Source organism: Rhizoctonia solani, chromosome 7 (assembly GCF_016906535.1).
Source record: "Rhizoctonia solani chromosome 7, complete sequence".
NCBI lineage: Eukaryota > Fungi > Basidiomycota > Agaricomycetes > Cantharellales > Ceratobasidiaceae > Rhizoctonia > Rhizoctonia solani.
The window spans coordinates 1,985,034-2,003,881 of NC_057376.1; the positions used below are offsets into that span (position 1 = coordinate 1,985,034).

At 47.0% G+C, this 18,848-nt stretch overlaps 6 protein-coding genes across 6 annotated transcripts; 2 read left to right on the plus strand and 4 right to left on the minus strand.

Moving 5' to 3' along the window:
* Window positions 1-864: 864 nt before the first annotated feature.
* Window positions 865-3,332, plus strand: RhiXN_06802 (Dystrophin; the record flags this gene model as incomplete). The annotated part of the gene is made up of 4 exons (XM_043326618.1): window positions 865-940; window positions 976-1,968; window positions 2,035-3,068; window positions 3,129-3,332. The coding sequence occupies 4 exons, from the start codon at window positions 865-867 to the stop codon at window positions 3,330-3,332; spliced, it is 2,307 nt and encodes a 768-aa protein (XP_043182050.1).
* Window positions 3,333-4,228: 896 nt separating this feature from the next.
* Window positions 4,229-6,547, minus strand: RhiXN_06803 (glyoxal oxidase; the record flags this gene model as incomplete). The annotated part of the gene is made up of 8 exons (XM_043326619.1): window positions 4,229-5,078; window positions 5,135-5,410; window positions 5,461-5,660; window positions 5,711-5,755; window positions 5,810-5,840; window positions 5,893-5,985; window positions 6,043-6,124; window positions 6,190-6,547. 8 exons carry the CDS (start codon window positions 6,545-6,547, stop codon window positions 4,229-4,231), a joined length of 1,935 nt encoding a protein of 644 aa, XP_043182051.1.
* A 1,968-nt stretch (window positions 6,548-8,515) lies between these two features.
* On the minus strand, window positions 8,516-9,440 carry RhiXN_06804 (uncharacterized protein; the record flags this gene model as incomplete). The annotated part of the gene is made up of 6 exons (XM_043326620.1): window positions 8,516-8,593; window positions 8,650-8,766; window positions 8,830-8,848; window positions 8,910-9,030; window positions 9,083-9,162; window positions 9,238-9,440. The coding sequence occupies 6 exons, from the start codon at window positions 9,438-9,440 to the stop codon at window positions 8,516-8,518; spliced, it is 618 nt and encodes a 205-aa protein (XP_043182052.1).
* A 572-nt stretch (window positions 9,441-10,012) lies between these two features.
* RhiXN_06805 (aspartyl protease) lies at window positions 10,013-11,812 on the minus strand (the record flags this gene model as incomplete). The annotated part of the gene is made up of 11 exons (XM_043326621.1): window positions 10,013-10,141; window positions 10,198-10,270; window positions 10,327-10,401; window positions 10,460-10,631; window positions 10,688-10,809; window positions 10,862-11,020; window positions 11,079-11,130; window positions 11,184-11,288; window positions 11,342-11,444; window positions 11,497-11,639; window positions 11,689-11,812. The coding sequence occupies 11 exons, from the start codon at window positions 11,810-11,812 to the stop codon at window positions 10,013-10,015; spliced, it is 1,257 nt and encodes a 418-aa protein (XP_043182053.1).
* Window positions 11,813-12,515: 703 nt separating this feature from the next.
* RhiXN_06806 (RNA exonuclease Rex2) lies at window positions 12,516-14,311 on the plus strand (the record flags this gene model as incomplete). The annotated part of the gene is made up of 10 exons (XM_043326622.1): window positions 12,516-12,566; window positions 12,621-12,751; window positions 12,800-12,833; window positions 12,900-13,120; window positions 13,175-13,182; window positions 13,240-13,256; window positions 13,308-13,381; window positions 13,436-13,467; window positions 14,064-14,128; window positions 14,177-14,311. The coding sequence occupies 10 exons, from the start codon at window positions 12,516-12,518 to the stop codon at window positions 14,309-14,311; spliced, it is 768 nt and encodes a 255-aa protein (XP_043182054.1).
* A 2,373-nt stretch (window positions 14,312-16,684) lies between these two features.
* On the minus strand, window positions 16,685-18,838 carry RhiXN_06807 (flavin carrier protein 2; the record flags this gene model as incomplete). The annotated part of the gene is made up of 5 exons (XM_043326623.1): window positions 16,685-16,918; window positions 16,975-18,103; window positions 18,266-18,288; window positions 18,500-18,772; window positions 18,821-18,838. 5 exons carry the CDS (start codon window positions 18,836-18,838, stop codon window positions 16,685-16,687), a joined length of 1,677 nt encoding a protein of 558 aa, XP_043182055.1.
* Window positions 18,839-18,848: the final 10 nt, after the last annotated feature.

Sequence of the window (18,848 nt, forward strand, 5' to 3'; positions counted from 1 at the left end):
TAGAAACTGGCATCTGGAGCGTCATTTAGCCGTCCGGACGTTCCAGACTCTCCAGATGCAAATAAAGACCCTGGCCGAAAATCAAATTTGTTAGCATCCGCCCCAACAGCCGCCAAGGACCCCCTTCCAGACTTCTGGAAGTGAGGTCAGACAACTAAGTCTGGAAGGGGGGGTGACCCCTTCCAGACATGCAAGTGAGTCTAAATTATTCTAAACTGCTCAGGGCCCAGTCTTGGCAGCCATTTTGTATGCAGACCACAATTTGTACGTACCACAAATACATTGTAACACATGCATGCAACGCACAAAAATACAATAAAATGTTGACCTTTGTAATAATGGTCTCTGGCGTCCTCAAAAATGGGGTGGTCATGTAAACACAACCATTGTTCCAAGGCCCCCTGTTTCTGTGGCCCCATATACCTTGCAAGGACCTCATCCGCACACAAGTAGTGGGTCCAAACACGCCAGACATGTCACAGGCTACTGATTTTTATTTCTTTATATACTCATATATGACGTTGTATGTTAAAAACAATTGCATTTATGGTCCGTTGGTGTAATTGCAAATTGGTCAAGGAGACAAATCACGCTTGGTCTAGAAATGTAGACTCCACCCACGGGGCTGTGCCACTTCCGTCTTATGGGAGGTGCATGCGTCTGGGGTCCTACCTAGATCATCGGAGCGGAGTCGGCCCGTATCCGATCCGACGGACCGCTTATTTGGCCTTCTGACCGTGCCAGATCTTGCACGTATCTTACGGGTAGTCAACCAGTATCATAATAAGCGCTCTTGGAGACAGGACCCACGCGCCCACTTGGTTCCTGGAATTCTAAGGAACGTTGAGCACCGCCCGCTCTGACATGTTTGATGTTCGACGGCGTCAATACGGTCGACAAAACATGCGGGCTCCCAAATGGCAAAACCTTCGTGACTCGTGTAACTCTTTGGTCTTAACTGAACTCCCCTTCTAGTCCTGGGCATTTTGGTGCGCAATATGAAGTTTGAGTTCGAGGCGACAACTGTTGGAACCCGCCTTCGCCTCGAAGGCCCAGTCATTGATTGGGCAAAGGGCTTAGGCGAGCGTAACGTAGCTCGAATGGAACTCTACCGCGGACACAGATGCCCCCGCAGACGCCCCACCCTACCAGTGCTTGTTGTAACATTAGTGAATGGATCTTTATACCTCATACAGCGAACCGCAAGACACAGCCCGAGTACCAACAATGATCACCCGACAACCACTATTGAGGGAGCCACAACTTTAAACTTTAGCTCTCGACCGATTATCGTTGTAACGTTCAAACGCGATGTGCACCTTGACCTATGCTCCATACTCTACGCTTGTTGTAATGTTCCAAAGTTGCCGAACAGCAAACCTAAATTCGATAGTCGTTCTTTCGGACTTACAGTCTTATTAAATATTACTAGATACGTCCTGGATCGGAGGATCTCCCTCTCCTCTGGATCGTCATTGCAGGCAAAGTCTCTATTGGGTCATCTCTGGAAGGATGCCTATCAGGTGGCACAACGCGACGACTACGATTTCTGGGACAAATCGCTTGTTGACCGAACCAAAAACATAGTCCGGGAACTTATATACACGATGGCATATAACGCTTTAAAGAAAAAACTCAATTGGACAGGGGAAGATTTTATGAAGGAAGCATATTCTACAGTTGCTCACGTGGAGGTTACGGAATCGGCGGAGAATTCCCCGTCTGATAAGGCATGGGATCAAGCTTGGAACAAGCATACAAAACTCACCTGGCGTTTCTTGATACGTTGGCTTGTAGTCGGAAATAGCTTGCGACGGCTCTCCTCTCAGACGGATGAACGAGATCTTCCGCGTCGATGTAAACTCACAGGGTTCGCTACTGATACAAAACTTGTCCATTTTGGTTTGGTTGGGCGCGACTGGAATAAAATAACTCCCGGCTTAAAATGTTCAAGGGGCCCACAAACTGGTAAGCAGACGCTATAAGGATTGGGTTCCCAATGTCATAAACAATCAGCTAATTTACAACAACCAGGAGCTGATTGCGATTGCCATGCTTGGATTTCAGACTGGCAAATTGCGAATCACCTTGCCTGGAACGAGATTTGGCCCAAAGCCTTCCAGGCAGGAATGGATGCGGTAGAGGGCTCCATACGAGATTTTCGGGGTCAACAAAGGCCGGTCTATGCCAATACTTCTGCAGCCACCGATGGCACTCCCGAACACGCCCCACATGTCACCCAGGTGATAATAAACCCACAGCCTCGCCAACCACAAGGGAATGCAGGTCACAACCGGACTCATCCTAGAGCATACCCTAAATCAAGTCAGGAGCAGGCAGTCGAAGGCGTGACCAGGTTTATCAAATGGCTATGGGCCCGATTAGAGAAATCCATTGAAAAAGAAGAGACAGCAGCCCAAGAAGTATCACAATCGGCATTGATGGACAATAATTCGGCTCCTAACGAACTTATTTATCATCTATTGAAGGCAGATGCTCGAAAAAATGCTAACGAAGCCTTGAACAAAGCCAGGCATACGGAAAATAGTCTCAACAGAAAATCCGAATACAAAGATGACGCATGGAAACGGGCACGTCAAGTTATACATAGACAAAATGGCGACATTGTTCAAAAAGAATGGCGGAGGCTTACTATCCCACGTATCCTTGGACAATCTTCAGAACAGGGATGGATAGCAAAACTGTGGAAGAAAACTCTTGAAGATATACACAAAGAAACTTGGTCAAATTCGTGGGGGGAAATATGGGCTGATGCATGGGACGACGCATATCGATCTGCCAGGACCAAAGGAATAGAATTCGGCGTGAAAGTCGCGTTGGCAAAATCTCAGGGTGTATGCACTCATGGCCAACTGGTCGGGCAACTTATGAGTAAAGAGTCCTATCAGGGTATCCAGAGAAATGCCGAGAACGAAGATCTGGAAGTCGGCGGCATTCTGGATTATGTTCATTCGCTTTTCAAAGACCTAAGTTACACTTCCAATTTGGCTTCGATTCACAACACCTACAATAGCGACGTAGCGATACGGGCGTTAGTCCCAAATAAAGTATGTAGTTATGTATTATATTCATGAGCAAGCTTGCGAGATAATAACTTTGATTTTCAGGATCAAAACCTGAACGATATATCCCGTATACTCCCCAAACAGCCAGTATCGCGAGAATTATCATACCTAGAGTTAAGGCACTTTATCATGGACGAATATTTTAAAGAAGAGCTGTGGAAGCATCGTACTTCATTTCAGTTTGGTGTTTCACATGCATGGCAGTCATTCTTAAAACTTCAATCTGACGAGGCCGGTAGGCCTTGATTGTGTTTAACCTATGCTTCGGTCGCTGTTATGTATGTTTTGCGGTTTTGTATGCGGTAAAAGTAGAGGAGCCCGTTGGAGTAGGCGGTACACGGGGGTATGCTCCCCAGTCGCATATATATAGCACGTGCCCGCATACGCGGAGATTCATTCCTTCCACCGCTACACATCCCCGCCTCCACTGTGGCCTAGAGGCGCTGGTCGGGCCACCTAAGACTGAGACTGTCCGGATCGAAGGCTTGGAGTGGCAGAGAACCGCACAGATATGATAGGAATGGATATATAATAAGATGGGTAATACACAAATAGAACACTGAATATGCGACAGAAATTGAGGGGTGGCGGGTGGCGGGTGAATGTTGGATGTTGGGAAAACACAAGGATAGGCTGAATACTCGGGCTCAGTAAGTCATTCCGAGGTCGCAGTATGGAATGGCGTCTGGACCACTCGCGTGACCGCGACCTCCGCCCTCGGTCAATTACTACATGTGATGCCCCGCGCTACGACTCATATGCCCACGATGGTTCCGCGCCAGCTGGAGAGAGTACCCGATTTTCGTGTTTTTCTTATATATGTTGCTTAATTAAGAAAGAGTGAAGAACTATTATTATTTCTATATGTTGAGAGCTAATTTCTCCCTCCCATATCACCAAGTGGAAGGGTCCCTCGCCATAGAAGGGTTGATGCATAATACGCTCGTTTAAAAGAGCAAAGAAAAAAATGATACAAAGAAACAACACCAACAACAATAAACGTCCAATCAAATCAACAACCCAAAAAAGAGAAAATGTTCAAACTCGTCACACCATTACAATAAAACAAAACTACATCAAACGTATCTTAAATTCAGGGTTCATGAGTGTCACTAAGCAAAAAGTACGATCGTTCAAGTCCATTACAAGAGTCCTGCAAGTCCGGCGATCATAGACCCCACAATCAGACCCGTCCATCCAACAATTTGTTGGGGCGCGGTGTTGCCTTGGTTGTTGCCACCCGATGAGCCACCTCCCGTGGAGCCATTGGTCTCTCCGATGGGTAGACTGCTCGGTGGAAGTTGGGTCTTGGCCACAACAGTTTGACTGTCCTTGCCAATCTTGCCGCTTCCAACCATGATCATCTGACCGATGCTCGGAACTCCGTCGACGACAATGAACAAAAAGGCGGGGCCAGGCGCAAGGATGGCAGGGTTCGGGGGCAACTGAGCAACATGCAGCGTGATGTTGTAGCTACCACCATCCAATGGGGTGACGGTGTAGCTGGTATCGAGCTCCACGTGGCGCATCCCAAAGTTGATCGCATGCGTGCTGAATCCAGTACGAACGACGACAGCCTTGGCGGTTTGGATCTTGGTCAAGTTTCCGCTGAGGTCCTCGAGGGACAAGGTCACATCGTATCCCGGGCCACCATAGTTGAGACGATCCATCAGTCCAACGGGTTCGGGTCGGCGCATCGAATAGTACGATGGGTAGTAGCGTTCGACGGCGTACTCGGTAGGGTATTTGGTATTGGTAATGTAATCGGCGTTTGGATTGGAGCCCGAGATCAAGACCGAGCCATCGGGGAGAAGGGTGGCAGTAGAGTGGTACATGCGTGCAATGGTAGACTTTGGCAAACCGGCGTCGGACCAGCGTTTGCCCGTGGGAGCGAGTGGGTCGTATATCAATGGCGTGAATATCGGTTCGTCGGCGTATGATTGACCAACTGCCCATGTGTCGTTTCCGTAACCGGCAGTCCCAGTGTTGGCCCTGAATTACTATGTTAGCATGGGTTCAGTTTTTTCATCGTGGACAGACTGGCATACCCGTTAACAAAGAACACCTTTCCGTTGGGTAAAAGAATCATGTTACCCATAACACGACCAGCAGGCAAGTCATCGTCGTCTTTCCATACAGCATCAACATCTGGAGTGATGGTTACGCAGCTGGAAGACGCAGGTACGTTGACCTTGGATGAGCCATCGGTCCATTGGTTGGGTTGCAAATCGGAGCCACCACAAAAGATCATTGTCGCAGTCCAATTATTAGCAGGCGTCAAGGGTAACATCGCAGTACCAGCAGAGGCAGGGTAAGTTCGTACACTAATATTCACATAAGTTGAGGCCTTTGAACAAACAGATTCAGCACTCACGCATGGGGTATATTATCCAGGTTGCTTTGGACGTTCTTCTTGTAATCCAAAATTGCGGCTCCCCAGTTTGTTTGAATAAACAAGACATCGGAAGGAAGAAGCCAAGTCAGAGGGTACAAGTTGGCGGGAAGGGTGGTTCGTAGCAGCTCGAAGTCGACGGCACCACCTTTTGATGGGAAGAACTCGTAGGTAGGATTATTCTGAATACATTGTGAGCAACAGATGTAGACGATACACAATGAATACTCACCTGTCCAGCTCCGTTGACAAAACCTCCCCACATATTTCCGCCGATCTAATTGGGCAGAGGTCAGATACGTCAAAGAGCCAAGAAGCCCTGAGCGCTTACGATAATCATGGTTCCATCAGACAACGTTTCCCTGCGTCACAAAGGTGAGAAATTAAAGTGGGAAAAAAATGAATGGGACACACAATGTTGGGTACCATCGTCGACTGGTCATGTAGAGGGCTGGATTATCAATCCATTCCGCAGAGCCGTCGGCATTGGGAGTAAGGAAACGCATACTAGCGAGAGGCTACGTAAACAAGCCTGCTAAATTATGGCTAAAATCCGACACTCACGATAAACCACCATCCACACCTCGGTAAGGGGCTGCACGGTCAGGAGCCGAGGCGCCACCGGGACCGACTGCTTGATTGCCCCCTGAAATTCAGTGTGGGGTAAGCAAATGCCAAGAACTAAGCAAATATAGTTTGTATTTCACATACCGACATTGAGCCATGTACCATTGCCTAGTACGTTCCCACCGGCGCAGAACGAGTTTGTGATGATATCCATTGCACGTGCCTGGTTCGTGTCGGTATCATACAATGTCGCCCACGCGGGATGCCCTGCAACTTGCATTGGATTCCTCTCTGTCTTGTCGATGACAAAAACCTGATTTGGCATGCCGAGGAAGAGTTGCTGGGCAGAGACCCCCGAATCGCCAACAACCTCGAATGTATTTGACTGAGCCGACTTGGTAGGCTGGCCTGGCTTTGGGATTATCTGAGCAGGTCCAGTGACCGAAGGCAGAGCCACAACAGACGAGGCAGCAAAGACAGCGAGAGGCGCATACTTGCGCATGATGGGCAGGTGGGAATGAGGAAAGGGGGGAATAAAGTTCCTCACCATCTACACTGTATTTATTTCCGTATTCGATCAAGCGCCCGTCTAGGGCCCCTGTCACCTGATCAAATCCTCCAATCACAGCGCTCAGGACTCAATGTCTAGGACGGTGACAGGTGTCAAATGATTTTGCCGATCCTTTCGGGGAAGGTCTTGGCACCAAACACCGGTGCCTCAATATGGCAGTGTGAAGTCAATGACGCGCTTACAGCTCACACAGCAACGCGCCTTTGTTCGCGCTTGGTTCGCACAACGCGTCGACCTGGGCTCATGCGATGTGGATGGTCACTGGCTCTGCTCCCCTCCCTTCCCAATCGGCGCGTTATCAGACTATTCGGATAATCAATAGGTGTGAACACGAGTCCCATCAGCAGGCAACATTTGTCATACTAACCCCAACTGGAATTAAATTCAACGTTGGTCTATTCAACACGAAAGTTCCGCGCGACACATTGCAGATGATTAACACTCTGCCCCTTGCTACGGAATTTCCAAAGTCCTTGCCATATTGTATAGGTCGGGCAGAGCCGAACACCGACACAAAGAGCCCGATGATGAAATTATAAAAAAAAAACTGCCTATGGCTAGACGACCGCGACACGGCACCGCATGTGTTACATAATCACGCCTTTCTAAATTTGTTGCTATCATCGACCATTGCCTTGATACGCAGCCCCAACCAATGTGGTATCTCTGACCGTTGAGTATATTTTTGAACCTCTTGGCGTGAGTACCTGGGTAATCTTATCACATCTTGGTCGGCACAACTTAATCGGGTTTAAGGTGGAGACGTTTACCGGAACCGGGTAACTTTGGGAGGTTAAAAAGGTCTAGAATACCCCGCATCCCTTGTGGTATCTGCACAGCATGCCACATATTGCACCCCAATCAGCTATTAAAAGGCCGCCGTGCCTTAGCTGTATCTGCGTACATAGGTCATATCTCTCAAACATAACTTTGAGCCGATTGTATATTTATAGTCTCGATTTACACACGATATACTTTCCTAGTATAATTAACCCCGAATGATTTTCGGCTAAGCGGGTACCTCATCAAGGCACGGGCGTCTCACGTTCAAGGACAGCAAGGAATCCCAAGATGTTGAGCATTATATAAAGTTATGTAAGATATCATCTGCGAGGCAAAGGCCAAGCTGCTCAAGTGATCGCCGAATGAAAAGTCCAAGAGAACACGTTGTCTTGGTACACGTTGTCTTTGACTGGGAGATGAAAACACGCATGGCGGTCGTGTCTTCAGGTGTAAATCCACGAAGGACAGCAAGATGCTGTTACGATGGATCCTAACCATGACTCACAGACAAGCCCAAGGGCACATTAGCGCTCTCTAGATCTGCAAATGTGTGTGTACCAAGCCGGCAGAGGGACAAATATCCGGAACAGGGTTCTAGCCCATAACTTTTGTGCATGGTCGACATGTATCCCGTCGCTTGATACTTCCATGTGTGGAGATCATGCCCCCGCGATTGATAATAATCCTTGGGGAGCTTTGGCATGTCCGAGTTAGTTGGGGTTGGAAGTATTTGACCGACACCGCGAGGGTTCCTCCGACATAATGTTCTGGGTCTTGTATATCTCGGGCATTTTCTTGGGGGGTTTTGTTTGATTTTCTCCATAAGACTATAATCCCATTCTCTTACATCACGATACGCATACATCAAGTTATACGTATTATAATAATTTATAGGCCCAACAAGACCGTGGCCCAATAGCTCTCTGGTTTGCGGAGCGATTCTAATGGGCAACGGGTCAGCATCAGACCCTGAATAGCAAGGACGTGCGTGGATATTTTATATATGCTGTGCCAGATAACTTCGTTACAAACTTTTTGATGAGTTTGAAGAAAGTTGTAACGTGAGTTCATAACAGGTCATTCTACATAGTGATCTAGTCCCAGACCTAAAATCCCTTAGGCCTTGCTCGGCATGGTCACTTGGGCCACTCGACAGGTGTTCCCACTGGCGGTCGCTCCTGTAACGGTGTACTCCTACGTTTACATGTTATGCGGTTTACTTTTAAAAATCTTTAAAAGGCATTGCTTACGCCGGCGGAATACCCAAGTGATACTGTTTTGCCACACCACCCGCTGGCCGCGGTTGTCGCAGTGATTGCAAGGTTCTTGAATACCACGGGCCCAAAGTTAAATGGCACATTTGTTAACTTGTAATGGTAATTCATCGTTAGACTCTCCTTAAAAGGCCTTCGACGAAGGAGACTACCAACCTCGACTGCCAAAATGGCCCTATACAAACGAGACATGACGCTTTAGGAATCAAAAATCTTATTTATGGTAATCGTCTCACCGATTCATTGTGCTTCCAGAAATTTGAAAGGTGCTTGTAGCGGATCCTGGTCCGGATAATGTTGCAGTCCAAGTTTCTCCGTTTGAACCAGAAGATGTGAACGTAAAATGGACCACGTCCCCTAGTACAGTTCACGATACACCACAGTATTTTCCAGGGTTGATTGTGCATACCAGGTTTTACACTGAATCCCGCGCCCCATGGCAAACTCGGAGTACCATAAAATCCGTCGCCGATCCACCAAGCCCCCTTTCTGTTAGTAATTCAGATTTAAGTGATAGGCCAAAGGCGATACATTAGAAATAAATGTAAATTGATGAACACAGACCTGCCATCACAAACTGCCTGAAGTACACCATTGGAGCTTTGAAGTGCCGGCCAAACATAAGGGGTTCCACCGGCGGAGGGAAGTTTAGGGATCACAAAATCTCCAGAGAGCGCAGTGAATTTGGGTGCATCCCACTCGACCGTATGCCATGTTGCCGCATAGGCGATGGAAGGAAGGAGTGAAAGAGCAGCAAGAAAACGCATCGAAGATGGATGGTAGCTAATGGGCACCAGAGTTGGACTCTCTATTAAGTTTTATATCTAAGAAATTGGGTGGGGCTGCTGACTCTCAAGGCGTAACTTCGCATTATCACAGGTCACGAGTGCTGCTATCGCTACGTTCTTCGTGATATCCATGCGAAGGTATCTTAGGAGAGTATTGTATTTTACACACGAGGCTTCACGATTAACGCAACATGGCCAATTCGAAGTTTCCACCATGTGAATATGAGTCTTCAAAACCCATATAGTTAGCTTGGGTTGGGCAACTACTGATTCTTGATTTGATGCGTTTCAAAAGGAGGTGCTATTCTGGTATTTATTTAAGAATGGGAAGCTGCCAGCTCACTTGGATTCTCTTCTTTTTAAGCGCATACACCCATAAATACGGTGGGCTTGCCGAAGGTCACATGACATCATAATGCGGGGCAATTGATAAATGTGCGGTTGCTCGCGATTGCAGTTTAAAGTAATTACATTGCGCACATGAGGCTATTTTCAACATGAAGAACGCAATGTGTATAAACGAATTAAGTTCCATAGCCCATGGTGTCCATTTAAGCCATTCTAGTTTGCCACTTGCTGGGGAATTCTTTCAATGCTTGCTCGAGGTTGGTAGTTGACGCCAATCCAACTCGCGGTTGGGGCTGGAAGTTAGAGTCTACATAGTCAAGGACAGCATAGACCTAAGGAAATAGGATGAGCCTGGTTGAAACGGCCTAAAATCAGAGGAAATCCTTACGTTACGGAAGAAAGGAAGGCCAATAATGCAGTCCCCGCCAGTACGGCTCCAGGACCCAAGAGATGCACGACAGCTAGAACGATGTGACTTGAGAATCTGAGAGCAGATAGAGTACAATGCTTAACATACAAGGTTGTTCCATTATAGTCTGCGGTGACACCAGGCGTAATGAGATCAATAGGATTGATGGGGTACCACTTATCCCTGAGTATTCGTATCTTGGTTTAGCAGGTGGACTAATGCCTATTGATAAATCACTCACCCGAATTGGAATTCCATGATCTGAGGCTTATCGCATTCAATAAAGATATCATGCCCGTTGCTGTGCTTGGTTCCGTTGATTGCAGCGACAATTGCGTCGAGAGAGCCAGGGCGACACATGACATCACTCGCACCAGTATCCAACAGTCCGATGGACAGTCCTTCTGTCAGGGCTATATAAAAGTGATAGGTCCCCGAAACGACGGTACATCTGATAGTTTTTACTCACAACCGAAAAGTGGGATATCTTGCCCATTGAAACGGAGCGAGGTGATGTTAGCGTTCCAAAATTGACGAGTGAGAGGGAGGCCTTCGTAGTTATAATTGGTGACGTTGACAGTGTCGAAATAGCTAGAAGTAAGTTGTGACATGTGTTTGAGCGACCGCTCCAATAAATACTCACTGAATTGATTCTGTGGGAATATCTGGATCGATGCCACCTGCACCAAAAACCAGGTGATTAATTATTGAACCTTTACAGATAAATAGTTCTGACTTGCCCAGAGTAAGTTTGCCAGTTTGGCGAGACGAGTCTCCCCAGCGCGGAAGTGATAGCCCGACCCTGAATATCATATCAAAGATAGAACAATGTTCGAAGAATATCGCCTCTCGGTACGTACCTGGGGTTTCGTAACTTGCTTTTCTGGATTGCCGTCGTAAGAATAGGATATTCTATCCCAACGATTCAGATCCGAGTCAAAAGATAATAAAACAAAGATATTAACCTTGGTCAAAGTACCACAAGCGACTGATGTTAAGTTGAGCAAGCCCGAGCAAACCACTGAATGAACGGTTTTGATATTGATGAGAAATCGAATAGTTCACCAATCCTACACAAGAAATCGGTCATCGTAAATTGCTTGTAGGAAATAGGAGCACCTACCAATGGGCTGTTGGGGTAGCACAAGTCCTCCTAGATTCGTATCAAGAAACGCCATCGGTCCAGAGACGGACCCTTCGCCAACAGTCGTCCCGAATTCTTTGTCCTAATTTTCACGTTGAATTGGGGTGTATTTGAAGGACATTATGGCTACGCACTGAAATATTTGTGGTTGGCTTGATCTCGAATGTATTGTATGCATCACAGACGGTACATTTATCGGATGCGATAAAAGTGTCGGAGGAGCCAGTATCGAGCAGCAAAGGCATAGTTTGGCCGTCAAAGATCCCATCAACGGTGGCTATGGTACCAGTTCAGCGAGTTACTTTGGTGCATTATGGGCGTCATACCATATTGATCGTCATGTCTGCCCTGACCAAAGCCAATTGGAAGTTCAAATACTCCATTCTGAGTTGCAGCGCCGGCCGCCGAGACCACCAGAAACACGACAGGCACAAAAGTAGTTGCAATCATGACAAGGGACTGAGACGAGTAGACGGTTTGTCGTGGGAGGCAGAATTTATAACTCCTTTAAATGCCTATCCACGCTCCAGTTTGCGCGCGGCTCGAAGGGGGAAACGAATCCATGCAGTGTACGTTAATATTAGAAACTTCCGATAACAAGTTTACTAAAGTCAGCTTCCAGCTTTGCCAGACTATACCTAGTAAGAGCACCCGACAGCCCGAGAAGTGGCGGGACGATGCGATGTCGAAGTCGGAGAAGACGGCACTCCTCAATCCACGGGGTGCAAGCAAATAGATTGGTCAAACGCGATGTTGTTCTTCGGATTTAAGTAAGAATGGGCCAGCAGGCGGGCAAGTGTATCTACCGACTCCTACGACGAAAGTTGAGTACAAGTTCAATACGAAATCAAAGCCACACAGGCTGAGCCTCAGGAGAAATGGCATTCGAAAGAGATCATAAGGTTACGGTGAAGTGGAATTACTGGTAGTAAATGGTATCAAGAGGCTCCAGAGTTCCCGCACCTAGAAGCGTATTGCTCATTCAAGTGCCGGCTGGCGACATGTCTTTGTTCAACCCAGAAATGGGCCGTTCACGTGACATATGCGAACCAAGCGATCTACGATCGGCGATCAAAAAGGACTCAACGACATCTGTTCGGCCGTTCAGTTCCATCCCGATTTACAAGTTGTGTGAAAAGTTACGATATCGGTAATGAGTGCCCTCGGATTTCAAGGCAGACCTCTGGTATGGATTGATTGCGAGGTAAGATAATTATGGTTCAATCTTCAATAGCTCCGTTCACCCTTTGCTACACAGATGACTGGTCTCAACCCCGAGACCGACAGAATAATTGAAATCGCCGTATTGATAACAAACGGAAACTTAGATCTGGTGGATAAAGCTGGGTGCCAATATGTTGTGAAGACAGATAAACACGTTTTGGACAAGTGAGGGGTATAAGCCGTGTCATCACTACATAGCTGATCTCTTTCTAGCATGGGCGAATGGTGTGTGAACCAGCACGGAAAGGTGAGATATTTACCAGAAGGGGATTGCTATTAAAATATTCTAACTATCATAGCGCTCACTGGACAGTCTGGTCTAACCCAAGAAGCGATCGACTCACCTCACTCGCCAGTTGAAGTGGCAGAGCACGTTCTAGAGTACATCAAACGTTGGGTACCAGAGCCGCATACAGCATTGCTGGCTGGTAACACTGTGCACGCCGACGCGATGTTTCTGAGGGCGAAAGGGCCAGATTCAATAGGCTTTCCGAAGGGTGTCTGGAGTGGTATAATAGAGCACCTTCATTACCGGTATGAGCATTACACAGGTCTTACGCTACGCTTTTTGGGCTAAACTTATTTTAGTATAGTTGGTATGTGTCGTAGGAAAGGTGCAAATAAACATTATTAAAAGAGGTCAAATTTGGTAGACGTTAGCACTATCAAGGTCGGTCATTTATATATATAAGAAAAGTTGTTTGAGTAAGTGTTACTTTAGGAACTATGCTGCAGTTGGTATCCGGATGTAGCAAAGAAATACAAAGAACAGACAAAAAAAGAATCAGCGCATCGGTATGTCATTTCGGCTTTCTGTAATCGTCTGGTGGTTTACTAATTATCCTTCAGTGCATTGGATGATATTCAGGATTCGATTGACGGTAAGCTATTGATATCGCAAACGAATAATAGCTTGACAACTGACCTACCTCAGAACTGAGGTTTTACCGTAATACTATCTTCAAATGATGTGTTCGCCATTTTGATGTCACTCTCCTCAGCCAGTGTATAAAGCGAGTGAGCTGTAAATTAAAACGAGACTCGGGATCTTGCAAGTAAGAAGAGACACCATGTAACCTCTGGATCTACCCTATTAGCCGATAATCCGGATGGTGAATTTGGGGAATCGTTGACACCATCAAGGTGGATATCGGAGCGAGTATCATGTAAGCCACCCAGGAATGACTCGAGCTGGCTAAAGTATAGGACTCTGAAAAGATGAGAGTTAGATTCCTGAAAGTGAATGACGCATCATGCCTCACAACTTTATATGATTTATTTAAATATCTGGCATAACTAATGAGTCTTTCTAATTAAATAGGAAATCTTCAATGCCAGGGAGGTTTTATCATGTAACTTGGCAGCGCTGCCCTCACTTGTACTGCAGGCAGAATCTACCATCACATATACGAACGCGCCAGACTGAGGCATAAGTCGAGTTGGAAATATCTTCAAAAACACTTTGCACGTGATCAAGGTAGATCTGATCAAATGACATCCCTCGGCTTCAGCGATGGCCCATTAATTCGAGTTGACCTTGAGGTAAGTTACTATCTAGCTGGATATTAATTATAATACTTCGCATTTTAGACAACCGGTCTTGACGCAAAGACATACAGAATCTTGGAAATTGCCGTCCTTATCACCAATGGGAATCTCGATTTAATTGACGAACAAGGGTGTCATTACGTTGTGAAGTCTGGTCCTGAGGCACTAAACGAGTGAGGGTCGTGGTATCCGTTCTATACGGGAGTACTAAACTAGCGTACAGAATGGATGAATAGTGCTTAAACCAGCATACCAAGGTCTCTTGAGCGAGTATATCCATTGTACCCAGCTATTGGCTTACAATATATAGACTGGTCTGGTCAAGGCAACCCAGGAATCTACGCATACTCCAGAGGAGGTGGCTAGGCCGTCCTCGGATACATTCAGCGTTGGGTATCAGAGCCTCGTATGGCGGTACTGGCCGGAAGTAGTGTCCATTTTGACGCAATATTCCTCCATGCAACGGGGCCTGACGTCATCGAAAACAATGGATTGCCGATATGGAACGTCATCCTGGATCATCTGCATTACAGGTGCCCCACTGATTTATTTTTTTATTAAAAAAAAAACGCCCTCATGTTAAATGAAGATTGATTCAGGATTGTTGGTACGCTATATTGAAAGGTATTTTGAGCAGTTTTTGACTGGTCAGGAGAGACGTTAGCACACTGAAGGTACCCTTTTTTTGAGTATTTTGCCGTATTGAAGCCTAAATTCTTGCACCTTAGGAGCTCTGTAGGCGTTGGTATCCCAGCGTTACACAACGATGGAAAGAAATTCTCCCCATGAAAGCAACCATCGGTAGGGTAGCAATATCCATATCGTGAAATTTTAGAACTTATAGCCTTCAGTGCCCCTGATGATATTAGAAACTCCATTAGAGGTATGGTTTTGCTGGCTTTATGAGACGCCGAAAGTTTTCTCACTTATATATGACTCAGAGTTAAAGTTTTATCGCGAGGCTTTATTCCTGAAACAACCTCGTCATGTCGATGCGGTGCCCGAATAACTTTGCAAGCAAGAGATAGGATGCACACTTGATCATCTAATCGAATCTCGATTCCTAAATGCACCACATGAACCGAGCCAGACGGCAGTGCTATGAAATGATTTGTCGAGAATCTAAGGCCGATCCGTCTATTCATCCACGGAATCCAGTGCACAAGAAATATCCTCTTTTGATTCGGAGCGGGATGCCTCAAGGCGAAGTGTTTTACCTAGCCTGTTATGAATCATCGAAGGACTGAGCTATTAAATCAGGGCCTACATTACTAAATGTTGGTTTGAGTCTATCACGCATAAACTCTAAAAGCGTAGGATTCTCAAAATATTTCATCCTGAAATGGGATACTCGCTCAGTTCTCAGGTCCTACTGTTCTAGGAAAATAGGAACTTACACCAAGATACCCGACTTGTGATCACCATCAGCGCCAATCTTCATATGCTCATGGCAAAACCAAATGCCATTGACAAAGTTCAAGGGAAGATTCGGTATCCTTGATAGTATTTCCTACGCCACACATCGTTTCGACGGAAGCTCATGTACGAAGCGAAATAACATGACGTACCACTGAGGTCGCGCACATATCAGACAAAACAACGTCCCTTCGTCTCCTACAAGCTCCGATACCCTTTGCTGAGTAAATTGAGAAGTAAAGTCACCTCGGAGAATATGGACTCCCGAAATGGGTTGGATTGACAAACGGATAGCTCATGTTACGAAGCGACAATAACATGACGTACCACTGAGGTTCGCGCACATATCAGACAAAACAACGTCCACCCTTCGGTCTCCTACAAGCTCCGATACCCTTTGCTGAGTAAATTGAGAAGTAAAGTCACCTCGGAGAATATGGACTCCCGAAATGGGTTGGATTGACAAGAGGTCAACGGCAATTAACTTGGATGCCTGTCGTCTCGCGACAGGAGGCACTTCGTTTTCTTCAGAAGTAGGTGGCCCATCTTCTGGTTCCGGTTTAGAAACTAGTTAATTCTCTGAGCGGCGACCTGGGTCATCCTATCGCGGACGAGGTTGCGACGATTGTTAGTCATAGGTTGTTGGTATTCGAGACTTACCTCCCGGTGCAGCACCAAGATCACAAACCACCTGCCCGGGACGAAGAATTCTGAATTTTTTGTCAATTTCGATTAGCTTGAAAGCGCTCCGAGCACGATAAGCCACCCCATCGGTCCAGCTCCAGAACGCTGTTTGACATATGGATCTTTTGCCTTGGTTCGTCATAGGTTAGGATCGGGTTGGGCCGAGACACCGACTGGTATACCTGTCGTGCGAGCCAGTTTGTACTAGACTTGGTCGACTTGCATCTCCCCTTCCCAATAAATCTAGCTGCAAAATGATGCATTACAAATTGACTCAATTGGGTCCAGCTCTGCTGACTAATTACAAAGATAAGTTTACATCTATCGAGTTCAAGAGACAGTGAGACGATGTAGGAGAGTAGCAAACAAACAAACAAGGATATAGTGAAAGTCCAATGATTGCGAACACGGGTACGTCGAAAAAGAAACAAACAAAAAAAGAAGAAAAATCTATTGTGCAGGCCGTTGGACAAAGTAGCCGTCTGACGCGCCAAGTCCCGGGGCCGGCGTAGCGCCTGTATGCGCGTCATAGTACAACGTGTGGCCTGAGTTGGTCCGGTCGGGCTGAGTTGGTGAAAGTGGCTCCGCGATTGCAGACGCGGGCGACGCAACCCCCTTCTCCGCAATACGGTCGGTAGATGCCCCGTGAGGCGAGCTCGAGTCAACTCGTTTCCGCCTAAAGAACTGAACGGTACTCCAGACCAAATATGCGAATATAATTACAACCCCAATCCCCATACCGCAGCGGTAACAATCCCGATTACTGTCCTGGGAATAGGCTTCACTCCTAGGCTCTCAATAAATGGAATCATTAATCCCATCGCAACGACACGGAACCAACGGAGAGTGATTCCCATCCGGGTCGGGGGAGGAATAAATGGCGTAGGAAGATTGGGTACAGGCGACTCAGGCGTGGCGTTTAGGATCAAGTCGCGTTCTCGGCGCCGAGCTTGCCACCTGATGAAAATCGCTGCGCCCAGAGAAAGAATTTCAATAGCGAGGATCCCAGCTACTTGAGCTGTTCCGGAGCGGGATGCAAATGCAACAAAGACAGATGTAATGAAAATGGGAATAGTCAAGAGGGCGATCATAGGAAAGGAAGGTCGGAGGGCTGCGAGGCGACGAGTATCATCGAGTGAGCGAGAATTGAGGGAGAGTTTGAACCAAGTCCAGCCAAGACCGGCCCAAGTCGTTAGGATGCATATGACGCTAAGGAGAGTCGCGAGCCAGGAATCACGTAGGGTCCATTGGTACATCGTAAATACGGTGACGGGCAATATGAGGACCAGCGCCAGGCGGAGGAACATGCCATGAAGCATATTACTGACGCGAGGTACCAGACTTTCTGATGATATCTGTCCCTTTCCAGCAAGGCGAGTTCGAGCACCGATAGTCCGTTTCCACAACTGGTAGGCAATGCAGACACCAAGTACAATAGCCCCAATGACCAGCCATTCAAAGAAAACGCCCAAAAATGCATTTGCCGTGGCTACCCCGGCCCCGTTGACATATACCGGCACGCCTCCGGGGAGAGCATCAGCTTCGGTTACGGTTGCAGGATTGATAAAAACTCGTTTCTCGAGCGCACTATTCAATACGCCGAGGCCGGTTGCGTTCGTCGAGGTAAATGAGTATCCATAGTTATTTCCTAAGTCGACATTCTGAGCTACCGCCTGCACAGAACCAAGGGCCAAATTTTGGTTGTAGGGACTAAGTCTGCGATTCACGTACTCATCAGTTGGAAGAGCATCATCTCCTAGTCGTGCACCGGTTCGTTGGCGAAGGTGGTCAATGGCTGATTGGGACGGGATGGGACCAGTCAAGAGAAGCACCCAGGGGAGTTTTCGGCAAACGCTCGGTATGCCGAAGCTGTGTGAGAAGTCCGTCAGTAAGCCGCATCAGAGACGGGAATAGAGAGCTCGGCCACCAGGTCGAGAAAATATGAACGAGAGATGACGAAGGCGCAGCAGGATTTGAATTCAAATGACGGGAGGATGTGTCATGCTCTGAAATCCAAAGAAACTAACTTACGATAATTCAGATTTAGCAATGCACTGATTCCAATCATTTGCACAAAGGAAACAATATCCACCACCCTCCATAGTTCCTTGTCAGCCCAATTCCCGCTCTCTCCGTTCCCCTCCATTTGGCTTTTGACATGGACCATAATGCACTGGTCACAATGCTGAATAATACGACACCGACTGCGGACCAGGTAGCTCCGGGCTGTCGCATGCTCCAGCCATTGGAGAGTGTCGCGCTTACACACGCGGCAACCTCTCCTGTGTCTACCCGTAGCAACTCGAGCTGCGCATATGCCTCAAGGTCGGGGACGGTGTAACCAATGGTAGGAATTTTTGATGAAAACGAATCAGGTATAGGAAGAGTTCCTTGGCCAGAAAAGTTGTAAAGAGGGAGAGGGCAAACTGCTGAAGCAAGGTCGCACAGATTAAGATCGAGAGAAACTGGTTGCATGCCATATACGGTCAAATTGAGGGAGAGAGATACTCGTAAATCGTCACGTAAAGAGGCCGTCACCTATAATAGGTTATTAAGAGGGCCAATAACTAAAGCAACAGGACTTACATCGAACACCCGACGCATTCTCTTTGTA